The sequence below is a fragment of the Rhinopithecus bieti genome, unplaced genomic scaffold, assembly GCF_001698545.2.
Source record: "Rhinopithecus bieti isolate Rb0 unplaced genomic scaffold, ASM169854v2 scaffold_25291, whole genome shotgun sequence".
NCBI lineage: Eukaryota > Metazoa > Chordata > Mammalia > Primates > Cercopithecidae > Rhinopithecus > Rhinopithecus bieti.
Window position 1 is genome coordinate 125,071 of NW_016811667.1, and position 13,487 is coordinate 138,557.

At 38.0% G+C, this 13,487-nt stretch overlaps 1 protein-coding gene across 1 annotated transcript in view; it reads right to left on the minus strand.

Moving 5' to 3' along the window:
- The window catches only part of LOC108543812 (uncharacterized protein C10orf131 homolog), a 75,531-nt gene that overhangs the window by 29,274 nt on the left and 32,770 nt on the right, over positions 1–13,487 (minus strand). The window contains exons 6-8 of the mRNA XM_017894596.1: positions 9,263–9,461; positions 8,763–8,899; positions 8,543–8,671 (exon numbers count right to left, since the gene is read on the minus strand). Of these exons, the coding sequence (XP_017750085.1) occupies positions 8,543–8,671; positions 8,763–8,899; positions 9,263–9,461 (465 nt within the window). The remainder of the gene's footprint in view (positions 1–8,542; positions 8,672–8,762; positions 8,900–9,262; positions 9,462–13,487) is intronic.

Below are 13,487 nucleotides of genomic sequence, written 5' to 3' on the forward strand. Positions count from 1 at the left end.
TTTTTTTTTTTTTTTTTTTTTGGAAAAGCAAGTTTATTAAGAAAGTAAAGGAATAGGCTGAGTGTGGTGGCTGACACTTGTGTAATCCCAGCACTTTGGGAGGCTGAGGCAGGTGGGTCACCTGAGGTCAGGAGTTCAAGACCAGCCTGGCCAACACGGCAAAACCCTGTCTCTACTAAAACTACAAAAATTAGCCGGACGTGGTGGTGGGTGCCTGTAATCCCAGCTACCCGGGAGGCTGAGGCAGGAGAATCGCTAGAACCCGGGAGGCAGAGGTTGCAGTGAGCCGAGATCGCACCATTGTACTCTAGACTGGGTGACAGCGCGAGACTCTGTCTCAAAAAAAAAATAAATAAAAATAAAAATATATATATATTTAGTCCACTATTTTGAATTTATACACGTTTGAATATGCATGTGCTCAATATCATTGGTTTTCAGTAATGCAATTTACAAGGGTTGGTGAGTTACTTAGCATATGCAGCTTGATTCATCAATGCCTAGCCACTCCTGATAAAAGCCATGAATGCATCAACCCAAATAGGAGCACACTGAGCCCACTCTCTGGATAAGTCTGGTGTAATATGATATGCTCTTCAGTCTGTGCCATTGCTATTACACCTAATGTTGTCTCACCCCTAACCTGGTGTGGCAGACCCAATGCTCCTCAAGGACTGAAAGCCATCTGTACGGTGCTCAAATCTCTGCCTCCTTATTTTTTCCTGAGTTAGGAACCTTTGCTTCCTCCTTACTGGGTTTCAGGGAGGCAGACAAACAGCAATAAAGCTTGTTTATGGCTGGTAAGTCTGTTCTCTATGTAAGAGCCAACCCATAAAAGGGGAAACCTGCTCTTGATTTCGCCTGAGAGATTTAGGCAATAGGTAATAAGTTGGTAAATTTGGCCATTAAACAGGAAAGAAAACACCAAGGAAAAATCATTTTTGGTTTAAAACAACTAAATTGTAAATGAACTTCTGAAAATTAAAGTTCCTAAGCTAGAGAATCCTGTCTTGTTAAGCAGATCCAGCACTGGTTGAGTAACTGTGTTGCTCAGTTGCTTTGGGTTTCTAATGGAGTGACACAAGCCTCTGCCCTTGGTCCTGGCCTCTTCAGCACCTGCTGACTACAGTGCTAAGAAGCTGTAGGGTAAATGAGGTGGTGGAATATCTAGCAACAACCAAAGGAGGCAATTTAGACTGGAGAGCAAAAACTAAAGGTGGAAGTGACTGTAGGCTTCAAACATTTGAGGAGCTGGCACATAGATGAAGTACTTTATGTGTTCCCTATGGCCAAACAAGGTCAAATAAGTAGAAGTGACCTGGAGACAGACTTTAACAACAGAAAACAAAGAACAATTAGAATTGTCCGCTGGGCGCGGTGGCTCACGCCTATAATCCTAGCACTTAGGGAGGCTGGACGGGCAGATCTTCTGAGGTCAAGAGTTCGAGACCAGCCTGGCCGACATGGCGAAACCCCATCTCTACTAAAAGTACAAAAATTAGCCAGGTGTGGTGGTGCACACCTGTAATCCCAGCTACTCGGGAGGCTGAGGCAGGAGAATCACTCGAAACTGGGAGGTAGAGGATGCAGTGAGCTGAGACTGTGCCATTGCACTCCAGCCTGGGCAAAAGGAGTGAAACTCCGTAAAAAAAAAAAAAAAAAAAAAAAAAGTCCAACATTAGAATGAATTCTTTTGAGAGGCAGCAAACTCCCTGACACATTGGTTAAAAGCAGCCCTTGACCAAGTGGGTTAAGTAGGCTTCTAGAACTAGGTAAGTGTGTTATACCAAAAGCATAAAGATTTGGGCAGCAATGAATCAAAGGCTACATAAAAGCACAAAAACATCCAAGCTGGCTGACATATTAAAATCTACATAAAGATATAAAAAGAATGCTAGAAATGGGAGCAGAGGGAAGGCCATAGTCAAATCAGATGAAACTAATCAGCAAATAGCAGGCAAATAGGGTACCTGAGATAGTAGGGGTACAACAAGCTGTTAAAGTACCTGGCAGAGGCAGCAGCAAAGACAGGACTCTGATATGCATACAACTGTTATATCTACCTTGGTTGCCCTTATATTTATTCTGGAGAGAGACCATAGATCAGCTTTTCCTTCAAGGCTGGCTGGGCAACACGAAAAATGTGAAGGAGATAGAAGAGAAAGGCAGGTAGAGGCATTTGTCTGACACAAAATCTAGAACACGATCTGTTAAGGATGCTACTGTCTTAGTCAATTTGTTCTGCTATAGCAGAGTACCTGAGACTAGGTAAATTATAAAGAACGGAAATTTCTCTCTCAGTTCTGGAGGCTGGGAAGTCCCAGATTAAGACACCACATCTCATGTCTAGTGTGGACCTTTTAGCTGTGTCTGCTGGAAGGGAGGAATGCTGTGTCCTCACCTGGCAGATGGTGGAAGGGCAAAAGCCCCTTTATAAGGGGACCTAATCCCATTGACAATGGCGGAGGGGCCTTAGTTGGCCTAATCACCTCTTATAGGTCCTAACCCTTAATGCTATCACATTGAAAAAATCTGAATTTTAGAGGAGACACATTCAAATCCCAGCAGCTGCAAGAATGAATTTTAAAACTCAATTTAGACAGTGAGATGACCTTTACATTTTTTCCAAATTATAGCAGTCCATGAAATACTGTAATTGTGCTTGGATGAAGCTAGAACAGATGCACTAAAAGAAAGTTACTTGTTCAGCCCAGTGGTTTCCAACTTGGGATTCTAGATTATTACAAAGGTTAACCTGAATGGTGGTTAATATTTCTCCAATAATTGTAAATTATGCATTTACTTTTTATGATGCATTTGTTCACTTATTTATTCATTCAACAAATTGTTGTTGTTTCAAAGGCCTCTCTCCTAAAAGCAATAATCCCAGATAATTACACCAAAATATCTCTGCTATATCCGGAGCAAAATTTAGATAAAATGCATTGTCACTATAAAGTCTAGAAATTATGCCACATAATATCAAAGAATAAGATAAATAGCAGGGCTTTCCCCTCCTCTTTTATTCTTTTATGCTTTTATATTTTAATGGTGATAGATTCTTTTATAGTAAACCAACTGGGAAAATACACGAAGATATTGTAATGTTTGGTATGGTAGTACCATTTATGAAATCTTGACAACTGTGTTCCACTATGAATTAGGATGGGGCAGAGATATTGCTAGTCTCCATGGTATGATAAGCACCTTGTAGGAAATAACATTTTCTAAGATTATGCCAGTGAACTTCTTCTGCCAGTCTTTATCTTCTAAATTATATTAGGACCCTAAAAGCATAGAGTGACTGAGGTGATGAGTTCTATTACAAATAATATAAGCATTCACTCAATGTTAGGCCTTTGGGTAGGTGTTAGCAATAAATTATAAAACAAGCCGACAATAAAACAAAACAAAAACCCTGCCCTGCTTTCAGTCAAGCAGAGAAAATGCTAGGTAAACAGAAAATACAGATACAGACTCAGCCTTAACAAAACTGTAATTCAGTCTTTAAATCAGTTAAGTCCCTGGTTGGATGAAGATGATCACCCTCACTCAACACGCTTAACAAAGCAAAGGATGGAACATTTCTGGTGGAAGATAACATCATCTAGGGCTTCTATAATTTTTCATATATAATAATGTAGAATACAATTTTTAAAATCACCTGTCATAATAAGAGGCAAGACTAAATGAGCAAAACCAAGAGCAAAATAGATAATAAAAGATTCATAATGATCCAAATATTGGAGTTACTAGATATGAACTTTAAAGTAGCTATTATTACTGTATTAAAAATAGAAGCGAAAACCCATGAAAAGACTAAATACATCTCAAGAAAATTAGAATATTTACAGAAGAATTAAATGTCGAATGAACACTTTCAAGCAAAAAATGTATTGAAAATATGTAAAATTAAGAAGTCAGCAGATGGGCTGGTCTGAAAATATGGTGGCAGTACAGTTTTAGATCTTCCCAAATTCCTATATTAAAAGAGGCAGAGCAACTAGACAAGCAAAACCAAAAATCCACAGAAAAGATTTATAACAGAAGTAGTTCTCAAGAAATGCCTCATGAAACCCAAAACACAAGTCAGTGAAGACAAATCATCAATATTCAGAAGGTCTGAATAGCATTGGCGATTGTGTGGGAGACAGCAGAGAGAAGCAATGGAACATCTGATAGACCTGACAAGAGTCTGAAAGAGCCAACAGAAATGCACTAGAAAGTACAGGAGGCCAACTTAAAAACAGCGGCTAAAACTGGAACAGGTTTTGTCTACTCCAATTGTGGATGGTTGGGTTAAGCACTGAAGGAGCTGCAGGAATCTAGCTCCCAGGAATTTTGAGAATGAGGCTTCACACTGAATAGAAACTACTGGGAGTGAAATCGAAACTAAGAAGTAGGGGACCACAGGAATTAAGGAAAGAGGAGGTTCAGAAAAAATCTGGGGAAGGGAATAGAGCCAAGACATTACAGAAATCTAGCCACAATATATTTTAACACGACACAAAAATAACAGGTCTGTGAAAACAGAAAAGTTATTTGAACTGAGACTTTTTATAAAAGTTTAGGACAAATAATTTTATATAAAACTAAGCAGTAGAAAGCGATCAACATTAAATCCATCAAAGTTTCTATAAGAAAAAAGAATAAACAGCAAAATAACAGCCTACAGGCAATCAAAGCACACCAGAAGGGTATCCAAAACCAAATATAAATAGAAATGTGGTTTTCACAGTGAGCTGAATTTATATGGAAGTTATATGACATTTAAAACATAAATCAGAATTAAACTCAGAAATTAGGTGAAATGGCAAAAAAATTTAAAATTTAGAAATTAAGCCTATACTAGAAAGAACACAAGGGCAAATAAACACCACTAAATCTTTTCCTTAAGGTGAAGAAGGGGACATTTTAAACATATGAAAGAAATAAAGAAAGGGAAATAAATCATTGGGTGGATTTAACTGTAGATAAAATATGGCAGAAAACTATATAAGTGAATGGTAAGACACGTCAATAGAATATATGCAAACTAAAATTCAGAGAGAAAAAATAATTTTTTAAAAAGCAAAAGTAGAAGACAAATTAGAGAAAATATAAAATCTGAATGGTCCTATTTTTTGTGGTAAAAATTACAAAGCATGAGATCTCCCCTCAACAAATGTTTAAGTTTACAGTACTATTAACTATAAGCACAATGTTGTGCCATAGATCCCTAGGGCTTTTTCATCTTGCATGACTGAAACTCTATACCCTTTGAACAGCAACTCCCTATTTCTCTCTCCCCAAATCCCCTGGCAATCACCATTCTACCTTCTGCTTCTATGAAGCTGAACTACTTTGGATACCTCATATAAGCAGAATCATGCAGAATTTGTTCTTCTGTGATTGACTTATTTCATTTAGTATAACATCTTCAAGTTTCATCCATGTTTTAGCATATGACAAGATTCATTATTTATGGCTACATACACCACGTTTTCTTTATTGAACTGTCAATGAACAGCTAGGTTGTTTCCACCTCTTGGCTATTGTGAATAACGCTGCAATGAACATAGGAATGCAAATTATCACTTCAAAATCTTAAATTCAATTTTTCTGGATAAATACCCGGAAGTGAGATTGTTGGATCATATTACAGTTCTATTTTAAATTTGCAGAGGAACTCCATACTATTTTCCATAGTGGTTGCACCATTTTACATTCCCACCAATAGTGTACAAGAGTTCTAATTTCTCCACATTGTTGCCAACACTTGTTATTTTCAGGGGATTTTTAAAAAATAATGACCATCCTAAGAGATGAGAGGTGGTATCTTCTTGTAGTTGTGATTTGCATTTCTCTGACAATTAGTGATGTTAGGCATGTTTTATATGTCTGTTGGCCATTTGTATGCATCTTTGGTTTTTTTGGAGAAATGTCTATTCAAGTCTTTTACCAATTTTTTAATTGGGCTGTTTTCCTGTTACTGAGTTCAATAAGTTCCTTATATATTTTGGATTTCAACCTCTTATCAGATATATGGTCTGCAAATATTTTCTCCCATTCCATAGGTTGCCTTCTGTCTCTGGTGATTGTTTCCTTTACTGCAACAGATGCATTTTAGTTTGTTGTAGTCTCACTTCTCTATTTTTGTTTTGTTGCCTATGCTTTTGGTGTCATATCCAGGAAACCACTGCCAAGAACGATGTTATAAAGGCTTTCCTCCATGTTTTCATCTAGGAGTTTTATAGTTTCAGGTCTTGTTTTTAAGTCTTTACTCAATCTTGAGTTGATGTTTGTGTATGATGTAAGATAAGGGTCTGATTTCATTCTTTTGCATGTGGTTATCCAGTCTTCCCAGCACCATTTGTTGAAGAGACTATCCTTTCCCCATTGTGTAGTCATGGCATCCTCTTGAAGATCATTTGCCTGCATATATGTGAGTTTATTTCTGGGCTCTTCATTCTGTTCCATTGGTCCATATGTCTGTCTTTATGCCAGTACCATCCTGTTTTGATTAATGTAGCTTTGTAATATATTTTGAAGTCAGGAATATAAAGCTTCTACTTTGAAGGTCCTTTGATGTTCCTTATTAATTATTGGATTTTTTTCTATTTCTGTAAAAAAATGTCATTGAGAGTTTGAAATGGATCGCTCTAAGTCTGCAGATCACTTTGGGTAATATGGATATTTTTAACAATATTAAGTCTTCTAACCCATGAACATGGGAGGTCTTTCCATTGACTAGTCCTTTATTTTTAAAGACATAGATGGTCAGCTGACTAATGTCAAAGATGACAATGAATTATAATGAGAAAAGATTTATTGATTTTTTTCCATAAATAGTATTAAGTCAATTGGATATCCATGTGGATAAAATGAAATATGACCCCCTACCTAATGCTACACACAGAAAGTACTTTTCAGATGGGTGGTAACTCTAAATGAGAAAGGTCCAACAATAAACTCTTTAGAATAAAAACAGAAGAATACTTTTGAGACCTGGAGTAAGCACAGTTTCTTAAACAGGATATAAAAGGTGCTAACCCTAAAGAAAGATAAAATGGTAAATTACACTACATTAAAATTAAGAACATCCCATCAAAAAGCACAGGTAAGAGAGTGATATGGTTTGGATCTGTGTCTCCACCCAAATCTCACGTTGAGCTGTAATCCCCAATGTTGGTGGTGGGGCTTGGTGCAAAGTGATTGGATCATGGGGGTGGGTCCTTCATGAATGGTTTAACACCATCCCCTTGGGGTTGTTCTAGTGATAGCGTTCTTATGAGATCTAGTCATTTAAATGTGTGTGGTACCTCCCCTCTTCTCTCTCTTCTTCCTACTCTGGCCTTGTGAAGTGCCAGCTCCCTCTTTGCCCTCCACCATGATTGCAAGTTTCCTGAGGCCTCCCAGAAGTTTCTTGAGGCCTCCCCAGAAGCCAAGCAGATGCCAGCATCATGCTTCCTGTACAACCTGTAGAATCATGAGCCAATTACACCTCTTTTATTTATAAATTACCCAGTCTCAGGTATTTCTTTACAGCAGTGTGAGAATGCACTAAAATAGACAGAAGATTAGCCATAGAGTAGATTATATGAGGGCTCATATCCAGAAATCAACACATCAATAAGAAAAAGCAGACAATCCAATAAGAAAAAAATGGTTAAAAGTCTTAACCAAGCTTTCATAAAAGAGGCTGTCCTAATAGCCAACGGACATGAAAAGGTGTTCAGTTACACTAGGCATTAGGGAAATGCAGATTAAAACTTCAATGAAATACAACTTATGTACACCAGAATGGCTATGATTTAAAAGACAGATATACCAAATGTTGACAGGAATACAAAGCAGCTGAAACTCTCACACACTTCTTAGTTTGTGTATAGTTTGGCACAACCACTTTAGAAAACCATTTGGCACTATATATAAAAACTTAACATTTACAAACCTATAACCCAGCATTTCTACTCTGAGATATTTACTCAACAGAAAATGCATACACATACAGTTATCAGAAGAGGTGCAAATTTTCACGGTAGTGTTATTAGTAATAGCCAAAAACTGGATGGAACTTATATCCATCAATAAAAGAATGGTTAATAAATAAATAAATGTATTTTTCATACTATGGAGTTCTATACAGCAACAGAAATGAACAAGCTATTGCTGTACACCACAATATAGAGTACCTATTCTATTATTTCATTTATAAAAAATAGGTAAAACTAACAGACAAGGGTAATGTATAGTGGTAGAAGTTACAATAGTGGTTACCTTGAGTATCATTCATTCATTCATTATTTTTGTAAAATTAGCATCATACATAATTTTGCATTCTGCTTTTTTCACTTCAGATTTTATTTTGGGCATTTCCCCATATCATTGAATATTCCTTGAAACTATAATTTTAAGGGCTATTTAACATTTCATCATGATTTAGACATTATATTAGTAGACTTAGTATCTTTAAAGGATAAATCAACACCACAAAACCACCAGATATAATTTATTTTACAATAATTTTAAGCATAATTACAAATAAATTATTGTTGGTTACCTTCCTGTATATGGTCTTAAGTAACGGATTTAAAGGTTCCTTCCTTACGTTTAGTCTGAAATTCCATGACTGTTTAATAGGTGTAGGTAATGACATTATTTCTCCACTTTCTCCAAACCAACATTTTCCCTATCAAAAATATTTAAGTATAGTAATTAAATATTTTGCTAAATAAGTCACATACTAGCCAGTGTTTTAACTTGTTAGCTGGTGCACTTGCCTCTTCTAGTTTAAGCAGGCGATTTTCCATTTTGTTGCAGGTCTTTTTATATATTTCTGGCTTTCTCTGAATATAGAATCCTTCATCTTCTAAAATACGTGGCATCATATCTTTTGGCAGTTTGCGCTGGTTGACCACTTAATAACAACAAAACTTAGATATTACTTTAAAGTCCAAAATATTAAATGGATATTGACCAAATAAGTAGTACAAACGACTATAATACCCTACTACTAAAGTCTAGCAGAAAGCCTCTCTCACTTTCTCTTTCTCTCTCTACATATATATATACATATATATGCCTATATATGTACATTTCTTCAATGAAGAATGAGTTCTCTTAATCAGTTCCCTTATTTCAGGGAAGTCATGAAAACAAATATAGAAAAGTTACTATAATTTTAGATTAGTACTTTTTATTTATCCAGCATACAGAAAAGCTATTATTCCATAACATAATTCATTAATGACTTGAATATTTTACTGGAAAAGAATGTTACCTGGAGAACTACTTGGTACAAAAGTATTTGCCTTCTGTTTTTTTATTTGTTCTTGATCATCTTCATAGTCAGCAGCTTTTACTTTGAGTAAATCTGTCAAAATGAATTCTTTCATAAACTCTTCATCTTCACTCTCAGCAACATTTTGTAAATTAACACCAAGTGAAAAGCATTTGGGATAACTATCTTTTACTGGTCTCTGTTGAATACCAAAAAGGAAAATAAGTTTACATGCTTGTCTCCAATGATTAATATGCATATAAATGAAATGTACTGGAACCTTACTGCGAATTGTGTGTCTGATCTTGCCACCCACAGACCAAGTTTTAGCTGAACTTGTGTTACAATGAAATTTCACTGAACTTAGAACTCATTTAAGGTTTAGTATTATAAAATATGATTTTTCTATAGCCCATCTTTGTAATTCTTCACTGAAAGACTACTGAAATAGCTCTTCGTCCCCTATGGAAAATGTTCTGAGATACTGAACTGTAATATTTCAACTACTGAGAATACACAGTGTAGGGCAGGGTCCAAATATATCAGACCATGTGACCCTAAATCCTTTTTTTCCTCATCATTCAGAAAACAGTACCATCTAAAGTGCTGTCAAGTAGGCATGCTTTTTTCTACAAGGTATTCATGAAAAAAAAAGAAAGAAGAAAGAAAAGATTCGGCATAGAAGTGCAGCAGAGTGATTATAGTGAAATTCTGATATATGATATATATAAAGGTTATAAACAATTTGAACATAGATGTGGAAACAGATACATTACTAAATATTAAAATGAATATATCATACTCATAAATTTAATATGAGTCTATTCATGAAAGCAAAATCATTATTTTGGATGATTTTATCTGTCTAATTTGAAATATACACATACTGAACAACAGAGACAGTGTGTGAATCAGACAAAAATCCCTCGATTCTCAAAAACAAACATTTAGGGTAAATAATAACATTTTAAAAGTTAATCACAGAATTCCTTTGAATAGAGAATCCTACATGGCCTTGATCAATACTGACAAAGTTAAATAAGTAATGTCATTAAACATCAACTAGGTTCATATAAAATCATATAATCATACCCTCCCTCCTATATCCCTGCCATGAAATCAGGATATTTTATATCCAGAAATCTGTGTGATATCCTTTTCGGAATTCAAATAAAGTATGCCAATATCTAGGAGCAAGGTTTGGGGATCTCCACATGGGGTTCTCTTTGAAGTTTCCAGTCACAGACTACAAAGGCCTCTTTGCTCCAACTGGAGCTCTCATAACCAAGCTTCCTTTAAAACACCCCTCGTGTGGGCCAGGGCTTTCTACCTGCCTTCAGAGCTAGGGTCTGCCCTGATGGTAGACTATGTCGGGCTGTCATCTTGGACTTCAGCCTAGTTATGACTCTGCGGGTCTGTTTTTTATGAACCCTACCCAATCTACTTATATTTTTAGCTTGAGACAAGCTGTGATCTCGACCAATACAAGTCCTACCTGCTCAACTGTTTCTCACTTAGTCTCAGTCCAGCTGCTATCCCAGATCACTTTCTTGGTCTTCACTATGCAGCTGACAGCAGAGCAATGTGTGTGCTGTTGGCTATTGTGTGATAGGGAGAATGGGGTCAGAAGATATAAGTCTAGATGGATACAAGTGAGTTTTGTGCAGTACAAAAGGGGTAGTGTCCCTTCCCCTTCTCACAGGAATATGCCTTGTTAACTGTGGTGTGACAAGCAGAACCTTCTGAAAGTAACCCCAGGCTTCACTCTGGGTTGCCCAGATGAGATATTTGGAACCAGGGCTCCCCTTTCTCCCAGCAGGAAGGGACCACACTCAAACTCAGCCTCTTACAAAAAGAATAGCATTCTCCTTTCTGTGATGGGAACAGTAATCACTAGCTGCAGGGCAGATAGCTTTTCCAAACAACTCCTCTAAACAGCTCACATCTAAACCTTGACTTCCTCATGCCCAAGAAGCCCATTTGCCCCACTCTTTAATCCTACTGACCTAATATCTTTTTTTTTTTTTTTTGACCTAATATCTTTATGCTTGCCCTACAAGAAGGAAAAGTGGCCACAGCCACAGCACCTAGCCCTGGCATACGCTGCCGGGTTGGAGGACCAGAGACAGAGCCTGCTTTTGTTTTTCCAGAAAAGCCTATCCCTTAACCCAAACTGTGGGAGGCAGGGAAGTCAGATGACTGATTAAGAGCACAGGAATGTTTGATACCCATTTAATCAATATTCATTCAAATATTCATTGTGTGCCTAATATATTCCAGGAAGAAAATAAACAAATAGACAAAGAACTATATATTAAGTGGTGATAAGTGTTATGAAGAAAAATAAAGCAAGGTAAGAGGATAGAGAATGCTAGACTGGGTAGGTTGGGAGTACTATTTTAGATAGGGTTGTCAGGCATAGCATCTTTAATAATACGTCATTTGAACAGAAATCCAAAGTTAGTGGGGGACACAGCTTAAGGAAAAGGAAAGAGCTTTCTAGGCAGACACCTCAGTACAAAGGCTTTGAGGCAGGAGCTTGCGGTAAATGAGAAACAGGAAGGAAATGTGGCTGGTGTCAGACAACAGAGAGGAGAGTAGTGAAAAGTAAAAGTCAGAGAGGTACTGAGGGGACCAGGTCATGTAGATTTTGAAGGCCCCTGTAACGACTTTTACTGTGAATGAGGTAGGAAACCATTAGAAGGTTTGAGCAAAAAAAAAAAAAAAAAAAAAAAAAAAAAAAAAAAAAAAAAAAAAAAAAAAAAAAAAAGAAATGTCTTAGATTTTAACAGGGTCACTCTGATGACTATATGGTATGGAAAATGGACTACAGGGACAATAGTGAATACAGATGGAGACAGTGGCAATGATTCTGATGAGGGGCTATGGTGAAGTACCAGAGAGGCTGGTGAAAAGTGGGTCCGATTCGGGAATACTTTGAAGGCAGGACCAACAGGGTTTGTGAGAAATTGGATTTGAAGCATGTGAGTAAAACGAAATCTGAGGATGAGACCAAGGTTCAACTGAGCAACTGGAAAAATGGAATTGCCATTGACGACTGTGATTCTGTTTATATAAAACTGTGTGGCCAGGTGTGATGGCTCACGCCTGTAATCCCAACACTTTGGGAGGCCGAGGTGGTTGGATCACCTGAGATCAGGAGTTTGAGACCAGCCTGGCCAACACGGCAAAACCCCATCTCTATGAAAAATGCAAAAATTAGCCAGGTGTGGTGGCACACTCCTATAATCCCAGCTACTTGGGAGGCTGAGGCAGGAGAATCGCTTGAAGCTAGGAGACAGAGGTTGCAGTGAGCTGAGATCACGCCACTGCACTCCAGCCTGGGTGACAGACTAAGACTGTCTCTCAAAACAAAACAAAACAAAACAAACAAAAAAACCTCTGGTGGCTGGCAAGATGGCGGAATAGGAACAGCTCTGGTCTGCAGCTCCCAGTAAGAGCAATGCAGAAGGCCAGTGATTTCTGCATTTCCAACTGAGGTACCCGGCTCATCTCATTGGGACTTGTTAGACAGTGGGTGCAGCCCACAGAGGGTGAACAGAAGCAGGGTGGGGCATTGCCTCACCCAGGAAGCATAAGGGGTCAGAGAACTCCCTCCCCTAGCCAAGGGAAGCCGTGAGGGACTGTGCAATGAGGAATGGGCCCAGATACTACACTTTTCCCATTGTCTTCTCAACCTGTAGACCAGGAGATTCCCTCAGGGGCCTACGCCACCAGGGCCCTGGGTTTTTTTTTTTTTTAATTATATTTTAAGTTCTAGGGTATATGTGCACAATGTGCAGGTTTGTTATGTATACATGTGCCATTTTGGTGTGCTGCACCCATTAACTCGTCATTTACATTAGGTATATCTCCTAATGCTATCCCTCCCCACTCCCCCAACCCCATGACAGGCCCCAGTGTGTGATGTTCCCCATCCTGTGTCCAAGTGTTCTCATTGTTCAATTCCCACCAATGAGTGAGAACATGCGGTGTTTGGTTTTTTGTCCTTGGGACAGTTTGCTGAGAATGATGGTTTCCAGCTTCATAGATGTCCCTACAAAGGACATGAACTCATCCTTTTTTTTTTTTGGAGACGGAGTCTCGCTGTGTCACCCAGGCTGGAGTGCAGTGGCCGGATCTCAGCTCACTGCAAGCTCCGCCTCCGGGGTTTTACGCCATTCTCCTGCCTCAGCCTCCCGAGTAGCTGGGACTACAGGCGCCC